General features: G+C 40.4%; 1 protein-coding gene across 1 annotated transcript in view; it reads right to left on the bottom strand.

Annotated features, from left to right (window-relative positions):
* The window catches only part of ACSS3 (acyl-CoA synthetase short-chain family member 3), a gene marked incomplete at its 5' end in the record, with an annotated part of 161,415 nt that overhangs the window by 6,320 nt on the left and 134,138 nt on the right, over positions 1-20,957 (bottom strand). The window contains 2 exons of the mRNA XM_006774714.2: positions 14,613-14,735; positions 16,848-16,929. Of these exons, the coding sequence (XP_006774777.1) occupies positions 14,613-14,735; positions 16,848-16,929 (205 nt within the window). The remainder of the gene's footprint in view (positions 1-14,612; positions 14,736-16,847; positions 16,930-20,957) is intronic.

The following is a 20,957-nucleotide window of genomic DNA, read 5'->3' as shown; positions in this document are numbered from 1 at the left end:
TACTCCCTGGAATGGAGATAAGAAATGCCCTAACCTTTGGAATAGAGATTGATAGGATTGGAATCAACTGGTATAAATACAGATGTAACAAGACAACAGGATACAGAACCTAGATACAGAACCTAGACACAGAACCTCGACACAGAACCTAGAGACAGAACATGGCAAAAGATCCTGGACAGAAACTGGCAACAGAACCTAGAGACAGAACCTAGCAAGAGAACCTGGCTGAAGCTCCTAGAGACAGAACCTGGCTACAGAACCTGGATAGAACATGGCAAGAGAACTTGACTAGAACCTGGTGACGGAACCTGGCTACAGAACCTGGATAGAACATGGCAAGAGAACCTGACTAGAACCTGGTGACAGAGCCTGGCTGGAGAACCTGGATAGAACCTGGCAGGAGAACTTCTCTATGCTGATCAACAGAACCTGGCTGGAGAACCCAACTATGCTGATCAACTGAACGCTGCCTCCGTGTCATTCCTCCTTCACTGACTCCGTCCACACCTTTGGGGACCCTGGACCTGCTGGGGTTGGACCCCAGCACTTTCCCATTTGTTAAGGTCTTATTTACTTTTTGGTTTGTGTGTTGAGAGTGAAGAGTAAATTTAACTGCCAGAGATTTGTTTGGGTAGTCAGTGCAGTCTGTCACCAGTTCACGGAAGAGAATACTTTGTCTGTGGCAGGTGGGATATGGATGGGATGCGGTCAATTCTGTAATTTTGAGTTACTATTCCTATTTTTATGAACAATTTCACTTGACAAACCAGAGTTAAAATTGTCAAAAACACATTTATGACAGTGTTCACTGGTGCCATGAGCCTCTGTACCTGAGTTTTTGGAATGCCAAGGTATCAGTTCAAATCACTGTTAAAAAAAAATCAATCATTCAGATATTTTGTCACCTAACCAATATGGTGTGATTTAAACTAAATTAAACGACAAAACTTCTAAATTGTCATTCTTTCACATTGTTATTTTAAGCTCACCACGTTGCCTTCCTCAATCTTAGTGTTTTTAGAAGGAGATGGGAAAATGTTGACTGGGTTTCTATAAGGTCAGGGAGTATTTAAAATCAGAAGCAATACCTAACACAGTTCTCTACAATTTCAAAGTTTCCCATTTTTTCCAACTGTGTATAAATTCTTAAAAATCTGTGAGAGACGATCCCTTTCCATAACTGCATGTCATCTGTAAATGAGGTTCACAATTATAGTGGATAAAATATTATATTGATTTATCAGTGTTAAAAAGATACCATAAAGGAGGGAGGCAACCAACTTCCTATGTTGGCCCCACCAACAATACTGACATGCCAAATAATGATTTCAACAACTGCGTCATTATAAAAGAAAACGTCAAAATGTGCCTTGCCAACATTTGAGGGACATAAGCGAGCCAAATGTCCCAAGAGGAAAAACAATCAAAAGCCACGTCTGTACATCCCTTTGTATAAATTCTATGACGCAGCTGTGAAAAAGAAGGGTCTCTTACCCTTTGGGACAGCATGGAGGGACCTGGAGAGTATTATGCTAAGTGAAATAAGCCAGTCAGAGAAAGACAAGTATCACATGATCTCACTCATATGTGGAATCGAGTGAACAAAATAAACTGATGAACAAAATAGGTCCAGAGACATAGAAGCATGGAACAGACTGAGGAATCTCAGAGGGAAGGCAAGGATAGGGGGTCGGTGGGGAGAGTAACTGAGAAAGTTATATGCATATATGCATAACCCATGGACGTAGACAATGGTGTGGGGAAGACCTGGGAGGGGCAGGTGTGGGGTAGAGGGAACTGACGGGGGAAAAGAGGGTGCATATGTAATACTTTGAACAATAAAGATAAATTTAAAAAAAAGAAAGTGACTGTGAAATAAATAAATGAATAAAGTAAATTCTATGACATCTATGTAGTTAATAGGCAAATCCCCCTTAAAGATATAACTTAAATGGTAATTGTCTCACCAAAAGTAAGTATATAAATAGGTGATGATAATAGGCCTGATAAATATCTGTTATTCATTGTTATTCACTGTTATTCATTGCCACTTTCCTGTGACTTTTAATGAATTAAAAGGTTGCACCTTTAGTCGGCTACCTTACATCAGCTTCTCAATACTTTGTTGAGTATTTCCATTTAAGAAAACATAATTTAAATCAAGCACCCCATAAGATGTGAGGAGTTGAAGATGAATGCTTCTCCATTTCCTCTGACATTGGAGTCATCTAGAAAATCACCATATTTTGCATGAAAAGCCTGCCCACAACTGTGAAAGAGAACCAAGCACAAAGGACCACATTGACACCTAGTAATTTTGGCTCAGAAGAACTGAACTAGCAGATTTCAGATCCAATTTCCTTAAGAACACCTTGAACTTCCACCAAAGTGGCCCAAATGCCCAGCCAGACGCTAGGCTTTTAAAGATTAATCAACTGTTCGAATAGATATGATTATTACTTAACAGCTACAGAAGGCCTCACATATGTTGGGATCTTCAAGGATAATGTGCTCTTAAATGTATAAAAGCTCTCTTAGGACTCTACTTTCTTATGATGAGGACAGAAAATAACATCAGGTTTCCTGAAATGTTTTGGATATAATAATTTTTTTAAAAATATGTTTTATTGATTTTCTACAGAGAGGAAGGGAGAGGAATAGAAAGTTAGAAACATCGATGAGAGAGAAACACTGATCAGCCGCCTCCTGCACGCCCCCCACTGGGGATGTGCCCACAACCAAGGTACATGCCCTTGACCGGAATCGAACCCGGGACACTTGAGTCCGCAGGCCGACGCTCTATCCACTGAGCCAAACCGGTTCTGGGAGGATATAATAATTTTAATAGAATTTCTGTTAGATTAAGTCTGATTTTTATTTTGAGAAGATGGAAAAGCACAGATATTTTCACCACATAAAAAAACAACATTCTGTCCACTTTTAATTTCTACAAATGAGACTTCCAAGAGATTAAAAGCCTCAAGTCTTATTTTACAAAGGCAAAATGAAATCTAGCATTTACTACTGAGAATCCTGGAAAAGCACTGAAATATCCAGTAAGGTTTGGGCACTTTCATAAAAGCTGGCCATGGCATCCATGTTGTAAGCATTTCACATGCATCTTAACTGTCACTGTATTAAGCATTTGTGGTAGGAGCTGAGAAAAGGCCAATAAAGCACTTTAGTTCACAACTCTCTCCAATTGATCCCAATATAGAAAAGATAAACCTGATAGGAACTGAGATATTAAATTTCTTATTAGACATAAATATGAATGAAAAGGTTAACCATTTAATTCATATAAAGGCTTGAAAGCCGAGAGGTGTCCTGTTAGGTGCTGTAAGTACTCCAAGGCTCGGTGACAACATTCCTGTTGAATGCCATTGGTTCCAGCACAGTTTTTCAATTTTAACTGGCTATCTTTGCCTGGTTCACTCTGCTGTTACATATTGTGATAAATATGTCAGCAGAGACATATTAAAGTATAATATATATTTAAACAGGTTGATACTTCTCTTTTCATTCTGAAAATAGAACGAAGAATTTTTATTGATATTAAGATCTGTGCACATGTAATCTCTATTTTGATTAGCTGAGTCAGCCATAAATGCAAGTAAATACTGGAAGTAATCTCCTACAAGCAAGAAATTAAAAGTTCATAGAACCAGAATGATCTTTTGCCAGCACACTAAAATACCTGAAGCGTAAATTTCAATTTCAGGTTATCACAAAATCCAGAGTCAGTTAAAAACAAGATAATATTGTGTTTGCACATAAAGGTCACATATTCGAAGCCATTTACTGAAATGCTTTCCTTTTACTCAAATCCAGTAAATCCTCAATTCTGTGGACCTCTATTTAATGGCCTTCAGATTTAACAAACAATATTTCTGCTTAATTTTCATAATGTGAAAATTAAGACCCTGTTAATTTTAAAACACTGTTAACCAAAATTTGCTAATAATCAAGTTAACAGGTTATTTTTTTTGTTATTAATTCACTGTTATTTTTAACAAATTTTAGTACCTAGGCTGTATGTTGAAAAAAAAAACACACATGTAGTAATTTCTCCAACATAAGTAAATATTACATATCTACAACCATAGTCTACAAATTTGAACCCAACAGTCACCACTCGTAAACAGTGTTCAGCGAATGATTAGCACGTGGTCACACCACACTGTGAGCAGTAATTGGTTCTGTTGTCACATGGTCTGACTTTTTGCAGCAGTTTTAACATGTCCCCATGCCATGCCCCAGATGTGTGCATTTGTTTACTCAGAGTGACTGGTGAAAGCACACATATACTAGCCCTAGTCAGTATACATTTAAAATTACTATAATACATATAGGAAACTTTCCTGTGGAATTAAACTATTCATACACACTTAATTTTAATTACACAAATGTGTCTACATAAGTAAAAACAGGTAAACTAACATCTATCAATATTTTTAACATATACCGTATTTGCCGGCGTATAAGACGACTGGGCATATAAGATGACCCCCTAACATTTCCACTCAAAATACAGAGTTTGTTATATACTCGCCGTATAAGACTACCCCCTCTTCCGCACACCTTCCACACACCAAATAAAAGGTAAAACAATATCAGATTTGATTTTAACATTTTAATTTATATTCAAATGCTTATGACATGCAGGAAAACTGTCACAAGGCTGTATGTAATCAAACATATACATAAAACAGTACAAGTTTATTACCGGTAAACATACCGGTAATTCACTAAAGAAAACACACTCTATAGACTGGTACCGTCGATGCTTCTCAGGAACACAGGCAAGCAGCCCACAACCTAGAGGGACTGTCAATGATAGAAGTAAGATAACAAATAGAGGGAGAGAGCAAGTGCCGGGCAAGTCCCTAGCAAGTTTGCTGGCGTGACAGTTTCACCTTAAAAGCCTTCAAACTCCTCTTCATCATCTGATATTAAAAGTTCATCAACGACATCTTGGTGCCATGATAGGGATGATAGGGGTTTGACTGGTCGACATTTTCTATGCTGTACTGTACAATGGGGCAGTATTGTGGTTGGCTGTTGGCTGTATACAAAGCCTGATTTGATTGGTCCCTGCTCCCTGTTTGCCCGCCCTGTCACTATAGCAGTCTGGTCCACCCTTGCATCAGCATCTCCCTGGGACCTCACTAGTGCGCAAGTGCGAGCTCTTCAACATTCTAACAGGCACCATGATAGCGCAAAATCGCGAATCTTCAATGCATATGTAAAGAAATATACGGTAACCCGAATTTACCACACTCGCAAAATCACACACAGCCAACCATACACCCAGTATGGTATCGCGATTCGCGATTTTGCGCTATCATACTGGGTGTATGGTCGGCTGTGTGCGATTTTGCGAGTGTGGTAAAATCGCATAACAGCAAAATCGCATAACAGCCGAGCATACACCCAGCAGCGCTGCTGATGCCTGAACGGTATGTGGAATGAAGTGGGCGGGCATCGGGAGGCCACTATGGCACGGGGCAAGCACTATGGGCAGTCTATCTGAAGTGTACCCGGCGTATAAGACGACCCCCCACTTGGAGGCATATTTTTCAGGGCCAAAAAATCGTCTTATAAGCCGGCAAATACGGTACATTCAGAAAACCTACTCTATTATATAATGGATTTTGGCTTTAATGGACACCCCCTTGCCAGAATTAATCCATTATATGGAGCTTTCGCTGTAACTTCTCATTGTCGCTTTTTTAAAAAGTTACTTGACAAGAAGTGTTAAGCTATTAAATTTAGGCTGAAGATAAGTACGTCCTTTAAATAAGGTGATCATCTTTTAGTCAAAGGAAGGGAACTAAGCTTGAATTCTGCATACTCTGACCCCACTGCATTTTAATCACACTACTTTAGATATTTGCTTTCATTTAAACTGCAGTTTGCCCCACTCTGTCTAAACTACCCTTGGTTTGGTTCTAGAGAAGACAGAATAAAGACGTTCCACCTTATCACTCCCACTAATTGTAATGAAAAAACTCTGCGGTAAGTTACAGATCAGAAAATTCTATCCAAACATGAGAGACAGCCTGATAGTGAATCTCCTGTTTTGTTCAGTGGTTTACTGGTTGTTTGGTTGGCTTGGAGGGTTTTACATTTTTGTGTTTTTTGTAGTTTGTTTGTTGGTGGACTTTGCCTCCAATATATTCTGGCCTGGGTGCTAGAGTAACCCCAAATGTGCCAATGAATACAGACCAAGAAAAAGCCCAAGAAATGCATACTGTGTCTAGCCAGGGGTCCAGGAAAAAGAAGCAGAGATGCTGGGACATGTAATCTTTTTACTTTTATCCTCCCTACTCCTGATGAACAGCAGCAAAGAAGCAGCGCCCTCTTTCTCCCTACAGAACTGGAGCAAGTATGTTGTCTCCACACACCCTGCACCAAGACAGCCTGGGGAGATTCAGTGCCACTTGCCTCCCACCGGCAGCCACCCAGTCCCTGGGAGCGGATCCCTGCTGACTTGCCTTGCTCTATACCAGGTGAGTGCTAGCAAGGATGCAGAGTCCCTCTCTCTCCCCAGGGCCACTGTACAGAGAGGCCTTGCAGGACTGAGCACTAAAGCCCCAGCTCTCTTTACAAAAGAGCAGAAAGAGGAGCCTTGGGACTCAAAGACTGAGGAATAGATCGTGTAGAGGCAGGAAGCTAGAGAAAAGGATATTTTATTGTAACCATGCAGAAACTTCATTTTTTTCATTGGACCTTTTCTCCTATCTTTCCTTTTAACTCAAAGTGGTCTCATCCAGGATCCTGACTTAGCAGCCTCCTTCTCCTGCAGGACCACTCCCTTCCTCAGTAAGCCCTCAGGACAATGAGACCCTGGTCAGCATTAAACAATCTTAGGAACAAAGCCTTGGGCTATGGACCACAAAGAAAGTTTCAATCAAACTAAAGGTAACAGCTGGGCCTCACTTGTGGCTCAGCTCCAGGCCCAGAAAAGTGGAATGATCACAGTCCTGAAAAACCAGATGCAGCTACCCATGGCGACATCAAGACTAGATGCACTGATCAGCTACCCCCTACCCTAGCACCGACCAAGCAGTAGAGACCATGCCCTGACCATGACCCTAACTCCCTCAGTCACCATGATTAATGCTTTTCCCCTATGTAACCATCCCGTGGAAGCCAGCAAAAGAGGTCTTTGAGCATGAGCTCACCTGTGACTCTGGGTATGGCACCATTTCCTTAAAAATGAAACTTTACTTTCTTGGCTGCAAACTCCTGTTCACAGTTGCTTGGGCTTTGATGCGCACAGGCGAGCAACCCCCTTAAGTTCAGTAACAGAGTCAGCACAGAGAAGGTTCTGAACACTTAACTTTCAGATTGACCTTCGGAAGAGACACATGGAGATGAACTAGAGTAGCACTGCAAAGGCTTTGAAAACTAAACTGACGTTGAAAGCACAGCCCACAGAAAGTGGGTAAGGAGAAGGGTCTGATCTTGACCACCTGCTAAAATAAAAAATAAGAACACAAATCCGGATGGTTTAAACAGAATCTCATAATGTAATATTCAAAATATACAGGATAAAATCTAAAATTACTGGACATTAAAAAAATGAGGAGAAATTAATAATTAAAAATATAAAAAAAATTAAAAACAAAGAAAAAGAAAAAAAAAACGAGGAAAAACAAAATACCGCTTAAGAAAAAAGACAAGATGACCCAAATATTAGGATCACCAGACAAATATTTTAATGCAGCTTTTACAACTGTGGGGGAATAAAACTTGCATGAATTTCTCCTGTAAAAAACTGTAGCCTCCTGAGAATTTTAAAATACCATGAGAATTAGAGTTGCAGATATTTGTCTAGTTAATTGCCCTGATCTAACAGAATAATACCATTTTTCTAGTTTCCCTGAGAGGGCCAAACGATTATGGCTTAATCCCTAAATTAAACTCCCAAGGTGCGAGGGAGACTGGCTCTCTCTTTTCCTTGATATTTACATGTCAAAAAGATGAAGCCTCAGAAGCATTTCTAGGTTGCAAAGGCTGAAGACAAGGGGTTATCTTGCTCCAGGAGAGGTTTTATTTACATATCAAAGAGTCAAAGTTTGGATTCAAGCCCTTAGATTTCCAAGAAGACGCTTCCAGGAGGGTGAAAGGTAGCTGCCTCCTTCCTCTTTATAAAGAGAAAAATCATTCTCCTTATTTCTCATCTAGGGAGTGTCTGGCTACTCATGTAGGGACATTTCCCATCAGCTCTCATGGGTCACCTAGGATTAAGATCTGAGGTAAGAAGATAATGACACACTTATTATTAAAAAATCTGTCTTTTATCCAGAGCACATCTTTGCACATTAAGGGTAAAAGTAACAAATGGCCCAAGAAGTATGGGAAAACACTTTTAGAATAAATGGGAACAAAATTTCTTAGGAAAAAAAAACAGAAGTTACAGAAAGAACCAAATGACTTAAAAGAAGAGAGAAAAGCTGATATGGGGGAAGTGAAAAGAGAAAAGGCAAAACAAACAAACAAAAACAACTAATAACTAGTAGACATAAATATATCAAGAATTAATTTAAATGTAAATGATCTAAAGACACCAGTTAAAAGATAAATACTACAAGACTGGATAGAGATAAAAACAAATCCAACTATTTCATATCTACAGGAAATCCATAGGAAGTATAATTATCCAGATAGATTAAAAATGAAAGAATGAAAAAGATAGATGACAATATTCTATAAATATTATCCATAGAAGATAAAGTTGCTATATAATTATCAAACAAAACTAACTTCCGAACAATGAATATTACCCTTTTTAAATCAATATACAAAAACAATAATGCATTGCAACTAAGTGAGGTTTATCCCAGCAATGAAAGGCTGAACAGTTGAAAATTAATTAATATAACTCACCATGTTAACAGGATTAAAAATAAAAGCTGCACACTCATATCTATACCGGCACATAAAGCATTTGACAAAATTCAACATTCATTTAAGATTTTTTAAAATTTAGCAAATTAGTAATGGAAGGGAACTTCCTCATTTGATAAAGGTCATTTATTATAGAAAAACCTATAGGTTATAACATTCTTAATGTCAAGATATAAATTATTTTACCCTATGATAATGAATAAAACAAGGTTGTATGCTTTCACTACTCTTATTTAATATCATATTGGAAGTTCTAGCCATTTCAAGAAAGGAAGAAAAAAAAAAGACATTCAGATTGGAAAGAAAACACTAAAACCATTTCTATTCAGACATTAATGTCCACACAGGACATCAAAAGGAATCTACAAAACAAAAGCAACCTAAAGTAATGAGTTTAATAAGATCACAGGGTATATATCAGTTTACAAAATCAATAGTGTTTTTATGGACTAGCTATGAAAATTTGAAAACCCCCCAAAATTTTAATTTATAATAGCTAAAAATATTAAATACATAGGTATAAATCTAACAAACTATGATCACATTCTGTAAAATAAAAGTGCAAAATGTTGATAAAAACCTATCAAAAAGACCTAAATAAATGGAGAGACATACAAAGTTTATGAATTGGAAGATTCAGTGTAGTTAAAATAACAATTTTTCCCAAATCAATCTATATAGATTTAACATAATCCTAATCAAAATTCATGCAGGAATTATTGTAACAATCCAAAAAGCTCATTCTAAAGTATATATAGAAAAAAAAAGAAAAAAAGAAAAGAAAGCCAGAACATCCAAAACATTTGTGAAGAAAAAGCAAATGTGGGTATTATTCAACTTTAATAAGACATTCTATAAAGCTACAGTCTGAATACAAAATAGTATTGATGATAAAGATAAACACATAAATCAATTAAACAGAAGAGATACTCTAAAAATAGGCCCACTCAAATATTGCCATTTGATTTTTGACAAAGATGCAAGGGCAATTCAACAGAGAAAGGCTAGTCTTTGCAACACATGATGCTTGGAATAACTGACATCCATATTTAAAAAACATAATCCTCCGTGTACGTCATGCATCATATACAAAAAAATTCCTAAAAACATAAATGTAAACTAATATAAAAAGCAAATCCATAAAACTAAATGTAAAATGTAAAACTATACAACTCCTAGGTGAAAACAAAGAAAAAAGTATTTATGATATTGGGTTAGAAAATCATTCTTAGATGCAACACCAAAATCAAAATCTATAAAGAAAAAAATTGGTGAATTAGACCATCCTATCTAATAAAAGAGAAACATGGTAATTAGCATACAACCAATACCCTTCCCATTGGCTAATCAGGGCGATATGCAAATTAACTGCCAGCCAAGATGGTGGTTAACCACCAACAAAGATGGCGGCTAATTTGCATATTCACAATGATGGAATGGCCGCTGCTTCCCTGCCCTGCACCCGGCTTCTGCGATCCGTGACCGCAGAAGCTGAGTGCGGGTCAGGGAAGCAGCCGCTGCCAGCATCCCCAGCCACGGCTTCCCTGCACTGCACTCAAGCCTGGGGGGTGGGGCAGGGAAGCGGACACAGATAGCAATGCAGAAGCCGGGTGCGGGGCAGGGAAGCAGCCTCCACCAGCACCCCACCCGCGGCTTCCCTGCCCCGCACCCAGCTTCTGCAATGGGTGACCGCAGAAGCCCAGTGCAGGGGCAGGGAAGTAGCCTCCACCAGCGCCCAGCCACGGCTTCCCTGCACGTGACTCAGCTTCTGCAATCAGTGACCGCAGAAGCCCAGTGCAGGGGCAGGGAAGTAGCCTCCACCAGCGCCCAGCCACGGCTTCCCTGCCCCGCACCTATCGGTGACCACAGAAACCGGGTGAGGGGGCGATCGCAGAAGCTGGGTGCGGGTCAGGCCAGCGTCCTGGGCCGCAGCTTCCCTGCCCCGCACCCAGCTTCTGTGATCTGCAACCCGTGACCTCAGAAGCCAGGTGCAGGTCAGGGAAGCAGCTGCTGCCAGCATCCCTGGCCGCGGCTTCCCTGCCCCACACCCGCTTCTGTGATCGCAGAAGCCTAGTGCAGGGCGATCGCAGAAGCTGGGTGCGGGTCAGGCCAGCGTCCTGGGCCACGGCTTCCCTGCCCTGCACCCAGCTTCTGTGATCTGTGACTGCAGAAGCCCAGTGCAGGGGTGATCACAGAAGCCAGGTGCTGGGCAGGGAAGCAGCCTCAGCCAGCTTCCCCGGCTGCGGCTTCCCTGCCCCACACCCGGCTTCTGTAATTGGTGATGCCTATTTTTGCATGACACTTAACTGACTACCCTCCCTGGAAGCACAGAAGAAGAAGCCCCCAGAAGAAGCCGCCCACCTTTGGTCCTGGCGCCAGCACCTGGGGCTGGCTGCAGCCCAGGAGATGGACAAGCTACCGGAGAGAGGTCCCAGGCTGCAGCCACCCCGAGAAGCTACCAGCCCTGTGGTCCAAGGCGCCAGCGCCTGTGGCCAGGAGAACAGTTTCCCTCTTCTCCTACTGTAGTCATTACTTCAATATTCCCCTTCTGAATTTCTCTCCTGTGCTGCAACCCAACTCCACTTTTCATGGGAAGGATACAGAACAAAGAGAGCAGTGTTAAAAGCTTACATTTTTAAGCCGGTAAGGTTGGTACTTAAACATATAAATGGAAAACTAGAGTCCTTAAGGTAACAAAGGCTACAAAGGACAGGGACAGCACATGACCTATTATATCCAGCAATCCATATGGGGACTGAAAACTTCGCAATGATGACAATTAGTGAAGATATGAATCAACTAAAATAGTTGACAGGGGCAATTCTTCCATCTTTGAAAATATCTACATCAAATCTGTTTAAATAGATTTTCATCTGCATAATATAACACATTCTGACAAGACCACCACCACCATCAATATGGTCAGTGTTTTGCCGTAAAATGTTTAATAACTGAGGGACCCATCCCCCCCCCCCGAGTGCACAAATTTTGTGCACCGGGCTACTAGTCTATATAATAAAAGCCTAAGTGACCATTAAGGCGGAATGACCGGAACGACCGGTCACTATGATGTGCACTGACCACCAGGGGCAGGTGCTCAACACAGGAGCTGCTCCCTCAGGGTCAGTGCACTCCCACGGGGCCGCTCAGCCAGAAGCCATGCTCACAGCTGGTGAGTGCAGCAGCAGTGGTGGGAGCCTCTACCGCCTCTTCAGCAGCACTAAGGAGCAGCCAGCCAAGCTGTAAGGAGCCTGCCTCTAAGGAGCAGTGAGCCGAGTGGTAAAGAGCGAGCAGGCAGGCAGTAAGGAATGAGGGATCCCGGACATCCCCCGTGGGGTCCCGGGCTGCGAGATGGCACAGGCCCAGCTGAGGGACCTCCCCACTCCCCCAGTGCACGAATTTCATGCACCAGGCTTCTAGTATCAATATAAAAGACACATTTGCTCTGTTAAGAACACTTTCAATAGAATAAAAAGACCAGTCACAGACTGGGAGAAAATATTTGCACATCTCATATCAAGGAACTTGTATCCAGAATATTTAAAGAACTCTCAAAACTTAACAATAATAAAACAACCCAATTTTTAAAAAATGGGTGGAAGATTTTAACAAATATTTCACCAAAAAAAGATATAAGGATAGCAAATAAGCATATGAAAAGATGTTCAACGTATTAGCCATTATGGACATAGAAATTAAAAGCACAATGAGATACTCTTACATATCTATTCAAATGGTGAAAATAAAAAATAATGACAAATACAAGTGTTTATGAAGATGGGAAGAAAGAGGAACCCTGGCAATGCTGGTGGGAATGTAAAATGACATGGCCATTTTAGAAAACAGTTTAGTATTTTTTTTTAAACCTAAACATACACTTACCATATAACCTAGTAAACTATAGGTATTTATCATAAACCAGAGGCCCGGGTCACAGATCCATGTACCGGTAGGGTCCCTCAGCCTGACTTGAGCCCTCTCACAATCTGGGACCCCTCGGGGATATCGGAAACCAGCAGTCCGATATCCCCCAAGGGATGTAGTAGTGTGAAAGTGGTCAGGGAGGAGCCGGAACTGGGACAGGATGCCACGCCACTCCCACTCATCCCAGCCCTACTTGGCCTGTTGCCTCTGCCTGGCGCCCGTTGGTAAGCTGAGTGGCACTCCCGCTATGGGAGCACACTGACCACCAGGGGGCATCTCCTGAATTGAGTGTCTGTCCCTGGCGGTCAATGTGCATCATAGTGACCAGTGATTTGGTTGTTTGGTCATTTGGTCGCTTAGGCTTTTACTAGAGGCCCAGTGCACAAAATTTATGCATGGCAAGGAGGGTCCCTCAGCCTGGCCTGCACCCTCTCCAATCCGGGACCCCTCAGGGGATGTCCGATTGCCGGTTTAGGCCCGATCCCACAGGCATCGGGCCTAAACAGGCAGTCAGACATCCCTCTTGCAACCCAGGACCGCTGGCTCCTAACCACTCGCCTGCCTGCCTGATTACCCCAAACCCCTCTGCCTGCCTGCCTGATCGCCCCTAACCACTCTCCCCTGCTGGCCTGATGGCCCCATAACTGCCTCTGCCTGCCTGCCTGATGTCTCTAACGGCTCTCCCCTGCTGGCCTGATTGCCCCTAACTGCTCTACCTGCCTGCCTAATCACCCCTAACTGCCTCTGCCCCCGCCATAGTGGCTTTGTCTGGAAGGACGTCTAGTCTATCCGGTCCATTTAGCATATTAGCCTTTTATTAGCATAGATAAGTAAAAAGTAATTTTTGTACAAAAAAGCCTATACTTGAATATATACACCAGCATTATTTTTAATTGCCTCAAGCTAGAAACAATCCAAATATCCCTTACTGGGTGAATGAGTACATAAACTGGTTGGCACAGCCATATGATGGAATACTGCACAGCAATATGAAAGGACAGATTACTGATATACATAATTATTGGGATGGACCTCAAATGTATTTTCCTGAATGAAATAACCCAGTTTCAAAAGGTTACATACTGTGTTATTTCTTTATAGAACATTCTAGAGAATGCATAAACAATGAAACAAAAAATTCAGTGGATTCCAGGCAGGGGTTAGAAATAAAGAGGGTCAGAGTAGGAAAATGACATGGGGAAATTCTTTGAAAGTGTTGAAATTTTTCTGTATCCCTTCTATGGTGGTGGTTACAAGAATATATACAAGTAAAAAAACCCTCATATTATTATACAACAAAAAGTGGATTTTACTCTATGTAAAGATGAAAAATTAAGAACATTTAAAAAAATCTCTTCTGGGTACTTTGTGTAACTTATATTGGCAGAAAATTCTCATGGTTTAAGAGTATAATTAAGTGTTTAAATTTACACCACTTTAAGACTAAGCACAAACCTGGTTATGAAGCAGGAGAAAAATCAAGAAGCTAGAAGCAATCAAAGCGCAAGTATCAAAAAACAAGTGTATATAGACTGCCCCATAAATAACATAATATAAATAAAGATTCGTACTGTCACTCAGACAGGAATGAGGGTGCGTATGGAGAATGTGAAAAACCACAGGAGAGGAAGTAGGGTGAGATAATAGCCTCTGCTTCAAATGAAGAGTGTGGTGATTTTCCAGGTTGAATAATTTAAACTCAATACTGACTTTGGCTCAGCTCTGTTCCTAAACATTACCCAGCACAGAAGACCAACATTCATCAGTACCTCTTCAATGGCACCTGCAGAAATCCTGTGACCTGCAACATTTATCACGTCATCAACTCGTGACATAACATACAAATAACCTTCTTCATCCATGTAACCAGCATCCATGGTGTCATAATATCCCTGAAAATCAGAATAAATAATCTCTAATTAACATATACTATTGGGTAACATAATCATTTTTAAGGCTGATAAAATGTATAAAATGACACAAAATTAATTTATTGTATGCATTTGACTTTTTTCAAATGCCTATGAAATTAAATTACTTTTGATTGTTGAAAGCTTAATAGAAACTCTTTGCTCCACTAATAACCAGGAATAAATTAAAATGTTCTTATATGTGTTTGAGTTAATCTTTTGAACTTAGAGTTGTGAAGCTTATGAACCAAATTTCTTTTTTTAAAGTCAAAAGTAATAGCTCAGTATTTCCAATTTGGTATCGCCAAGTAATTCTTTGGCAGATTTATTCTCTAATTGTGCTAATAATTAAAAGCTTTAAATCTCCCTGTGAATAATTATAAAACAGAGCACAGTTTATTAGCATGGATTAGGATTGAAATCTCGCTTCAGTGAAACATAGTAAAGTAGTCAGAATGAAATTAAATTTTTAATCAACTCAAGGGAGCAGTACATCCTCACTGGTCTAGAAGTCATGTAGAATGAAAAGTCAAGAAGAATAAGTATAAAGAAATAAATATTATGTCGCTAATGCCTCTGAGTTATCTTGATACCTATGTTTGTGAGCATGGGCTTTGGAACTGATCCCAGTGAGTCACTATTTGTGTTCCTTAATCTTTCTCACACTCAGTATGCTCATCTCATAAGGCTTTTGCGAGGCATAAAGGAGATAGTGCATGTAAGGAGGACAGACCCTGGCACATCATGAGTCCTCAACAATCGGCACTAATTGCAACAACGACTGCAACTATTATTAGAGAGGGAATCTGTAGTATTAGGTCAAGAGCAGGGACTCTGGGGCCAGATTATACGGGTTCAAATGTAAGCTCTGTTACTTCTAGGCTATGGTCAAGTGACTCAATCCTCTGTGCTGTTATTAACCCCTTACATGAGAGATTTGAGATCAGGATAACAAGACAGGGTCCAGATTTACTACCCATAGTGTAAACATAAACTGGGCCATGGAAAAAGCTTTCAGTGTTAACGGTGAGCATGTTAAAACCACAGGCACAGAGTATTTGCTTTCGGCAGGTTGGAATTAACCGTACCAGTGTTCTGATGACTGGACTAATCTCCTGGACCAACGGATGTCAACTATACTCACAGAGCTTCCTCGCCACAGCCCCTCAGGGGTATGTTTAATCTTGGCTACTGAGGCCATTTGCCTGTGAAGTCTCTTTCTAAAGGAAGCTATTTTAATTTCTGTCATTTGTCTGGTTGATTAGGTTAGCTGTCCTTCACTCACAAATAAAAAAGATAGAATGCTAGATTCACCTTTTCCTTCTAATGAAATTGTGAACATTCTCTTTACCTAGTGCATCGTGAGGACCATGTATCTCTCTCAAGGAAGGAAACAGAAATGAGATGACAGCAAAAAGATGACTGTGGGACCTGATGTGTATTATCAATAAAGTTCTGCCATAGACATAAAACACAGGACTGTGGCACAGAGGAACAGGTACACTGTAAAACGGAAAGCAGGAAGACACTTTCTGTTATCCAGGTCACTGGGTGCTGGTTGTTGAGAACACTGTCTTTATCCTGTATCTGTGTTTTTAAATGTGATTTTAAAATAAAGAACTCAGGGAACACACAGAAAAGAATTTCAAAAATCTGAAAAGAGATGGAAAGATACAACTTCTGACAAGTCAATTGTTTTTTGCTCAATCACCAGGAGCAGAAGGGGTCTTAATGATAGTGTACAATTCTGATCAGGTGCTTTCAATCCCTGACGGAGTCCAATGGAGGAAATAATATACTAGTGTTGAGCCCAAATAAGTTTTACTCTCACAAAAACTTTTCTGATACTGAGGTCTGTTAAATTGCAGGAGAAGTTTCTAAAACAAACTGAGAAAATTTATGTCCGAAGAGTAATAAAAATAAATATAAAAATGACTTCTTTATGTAGTTTGGGCATTATTATCCCTGAAATCTGGAAACTGGTCCAGACATCTTTTCAAGGTTGCTTTGTCATCTACACTCTGAGGAGCAAGTTGCCAAGAACTATAGAGAAGTCTATAAGAAGATTAAAGGAAAGTATAATAAAGTTCTTACAGGAAATTTTTCAAAGTATAAGTGCTTGAATGCTTCCTGATTCTTCCAGAGTCCTGAAAAAGCCCCAGGTGGTAATGGCAACCTTATATAAAAACAGAGCAGTTAGAATTATTATAAAAGCAGTAAAAGAAGAAAGGGTTGATTAGAACTAATAACTTTCTAGTGTGATGGACAATTACAATTCAAGTCCTATAAGTAAGATATAACCCTTAAATCTGCTGGATTGATCATGTCTAATTGAAGCTGAAGTAGCTGAACTCTACATAGCAGAGTCACTGAGGGATGACTGTGGTTCCTGGGAAGGGCACACGAGGTGCACACATCTGGCATTTGAGTCATTACTAGCAGCAACCATTGTTTCAAAAAAAAGTATATAATAGTTATTTTAAAAGCTAAAATGCATCACTAAATTACTTTTTCAGAAAAATATCCTTCTACCATGGTCAAATGAATTCACATTTTTAGGTATTTTGAACGCTCCAATTAAACATCCCATGAATAATCTTGTTCACAAGCAATGTGCCTCCCCAATCTGTGAATTCTCTCTCACGCCTCCCTCTTCAATTATTTCTTTTCATGACCATACAAACCTATGTGATATCTCACTCCTATGAATAAAATAGAAGGTAGTATACATCTCTTTTTTCCATTCAGTTTCCTCTAGATACCATTGTAATTAGCTAGTTATTAAATAGGAAAGGAGCAAAAGGAAGGCCAAACATTATAGGCATGTCATTTGGGCAGCTTCACCAGAAAGCTGCAATTTCATACTCCCCAGGGAGCCACAGGCCCATTCCTGCAGATCTCTGGGAGAAAGGGTCCCACAAAGGGGAGGTGAGTGTGGAGAGTGGCTACAGTGTTTGGACAGGTTCAAGCCTTGGACTAATGAGAGGGCAGGCTGAGTAATGTGGGCTTGATAGAGTTCAGGTACATGTAATTGAGTAGATTTGAAACCCAAGAGAATGTTGTCAACATCTTGACCACGCCCTTATTTTGCCTCATGGAATATGGCTATAAAATAAAGACATGGCTTTCAGGCTGTGGTGCTGTAACTACCTCTCCATCAGAGAGGACATCGTCCCACCCAGACCCAGCTTTTTTCTCTTGCCTGTCTTTTCTCAATCCTTCACCGCCCCCTCTCAGGCTCACTGAACCTGGCTGAGCTGTCTCAGCACATATGGCGCCCAACGTGGGGCTGAGTATGCCATGTCCATGCCGGCTCACCACAGGTGAGTGCATGCACAGTGAGTCAGGTGACAGGGAAGATGCGTGTCAGTCAAACCTTGGAACAGAGATCATTGGCTAGAGGGGGCAGGGCCACTACAAGCCCAAGAAAATTTAGGAATATATAATCCCTAGACCAGCAGTTCTCAACCTGTGGGTCGCGACCCCAAAGATCATCAGAAAACACATATATAATTACATATTGTTTTTGTGATTAATCACTATGCTTTAATTATGTTCAATTTGTAACAATGAAAATACATCCTGCATATCACATATTTACATTACGATTCATAACAGTAGCAAAATTATAGTTATGAAGTAGCAACGAGAATTATTTTATGGTTGGGGGTCACCACAACATGAGGAACTGTATTAAAGGGTCACGGCATTAGGAAGGCTGAGAACCACTGGCCTAGACAAAGAAATTTGTTCTCTTGTGTGGTTCCTGTGGCTTCTTGGCTCCTGACTCACCACTCTGTTAGCTGTCTGGTTACTGTGGTTTTGCTCTGCCTGTGTTCCCCTATGGCCACATAGCCCTGCCGACCCCACATGCAATGGACTGATGAACTCCAGTGGGGAACACACACTAAGCTAGCCTGATACTGGACTGGATGTGTGCTCCAACATGGAGCAGAAACTCTGAGCCCTGGCTGTGATTCTAGCTCTGCTGAAGCCACAGCTGCACTTCTTCTATGATGGGGCTGAGGGAAAAGGGACCTTGGGAATTTTCCAAAAGCCGGTCCATCCTTGCTGCTTGACACAGTCGCTGCAGGGAAGAAACATCTGCACAGCATATGTTTCACCTGGCGTATATGGCATACTGTTCTTAATATGTTTGCTCCCCTTCTTGGCTCGATGTGTTTTAACCAAGGTCACCTCTCTGAGAAAGGTTGTTTCCCCAGGTAGGAATTTTTCCCTGAAGTTAGGGAGGGAATAAAACCCCCTAACTAAGTGCCAGGCAGGTAGTTAATCACTTTAATTACGAACAATCACACTTAAGCTACATAATTTTTACTCCCTGGGATGGAGATAAGAAATGCCCTAACCTTTGGAACAGAGATTGATAGGATTAAAATCAACTGGTATAAATACAGATGTAACAAGACAATAAAACACGGAACCTGGCTCGAGATCCTGGCTAGAGAACCTGGCTAGGCTGCTGGTCAACTGAACGCTGTCTCCGTGGCATTCCTTCTTCCCTGACTCTGTCCACACCTTTGGAAACCCCTGGACCTGCTGGGGTTGGACCCCAACAGGAATTCAGGGGTGTAATTCCACAGAAATAAAGCTTTCTATCATACCTCACCCTCCCGTGGAGGCCTCCAGAAATTCGTACTCCAGCAGCATCCTAAGAACCCCACTTCCATCAATAACACTCTTATATTTCCTTCTTTTCTCCATATGACCAAACAGGTGTTATACTCATAGCAAGGGCTATCTATCTATCTCTCTATCTATCTATCTATCTATCTATCTATCTATCTATCTATCTATCTATCTATCTATCTATCTATCTATCTATCTATCTATCTATCTATCTATCATCTATCTATCATCATCTACTTACCATCTATCTATAAATAAATTAATAGATTCTTATATTAGTTCCCTGTAGGAAGTGCCACCTAACAAAAATAATCACCTAGTGTGTTTTCTGGATACAAAAACATTTTAGAAGTTTTATAGTTTGGAAGTTTAGATACTGTAAAACTTAAGGATTTTCAAAAATCTATCCTCCTGTATTCACACAATAAAAATACTAAGTGAAATGGTTACTTCACAGGGCTGATGCTGAGAAAATTGAACACGAACTAGACATGGCTATTGCCCACATGAAGCAACTTCATGCACCCTTCACCCCAACCTTAGAAATGGGAAGGGCCGAATTGTAATCTCACTTTCTGTCAGGCAGAAAATGAGATCAGGTTACAAGTGGGATCCAGCTGCAACTGCCCATTTCCACCAACTCCAGCCTCCCGGTAGGTCCTCCCTTGTTAGATCTACTTTTTGTAATATTTTAAAATGTATGTGAAAGCATTTTGTAATCTGTTTTTTAAAAAAAATACAGAATTTGCTGTATTCTTGCTGTTGCTTTTGTTTCTATTATTGTTCACCAAGAAACTCCAGTGAAATCAGCAGGAGAAAGCAGGTAATCCCCTCAGGTCCTTTTAACTGATTTTGTTATGCTAATCCTTCTAAACCATCACGTAAATAATTTTACTTCATCAGTTTCCATGTTAATATTTTACAACCCAGTGTAAAATTATTAATTATTAAACATTCAACTAAAACAGGACAAAAAATTATTCTAAATGTACTAGGAACATTTTCAAGGATAAAGAAGTGAAGAGGACAATAAGAAGAGGTGATGAATCAAAATCCAATAGGGACCAAAAGAAATATAGTTCATGAGTGAAGCCAACTAAATGTAAACAACAATAAACCTTATGGAGAGGCATTCTGCTTGCATATTAAATGACAAGTAATTTTCAGTTGTTTCCAAGAAATACAGTGTGTCCCAAACATATATAAACACTTTGAATAATTATCAATTCCAATGGGTTAAATCTGAAAAGAAACATCAATTGAGCTATCAGCTATTAAGTGTGTATACATTTTTTTTTTGGGGGGGGGATATTCTAAATATGATGCATAGTCCATTCTTTCTCTTTTGGTGACTTTTAAAAACATATATTTTTTTATTGATTTCAGAGAGGAAGGGAGAGGGAGAGAGAGAGATAGAAACATGAATGATGAGAGAGAATCATCAATTGGCTGCCTCCCACATACCCACCACTGGGGACTGAGTCCACAGCCTGGGCATGTGCCCCCTACCGGAATTGAACTCAGGACCCTTCAGTTCATAGGCCAGCACCCCATCCA

The sequence above is a fragment of the Myotis davidii genome, unplaced genomic scaffold (genome assembly GCF_000327345.1).
Source record: "Myotis davidii unplaced genomic scaffold, ASM32734v1 scaffold26, whole genome shotgun sequence".
Lineage (NCBI taxonomy): Eukaryota > Metazoa > Chordata > Mammalia > Chiroptera > Vespertilionidae > Myotis > Myotis davidii.
This window is presented reverse-complemented; position numbering and strand designations above follow the sequence as displayed.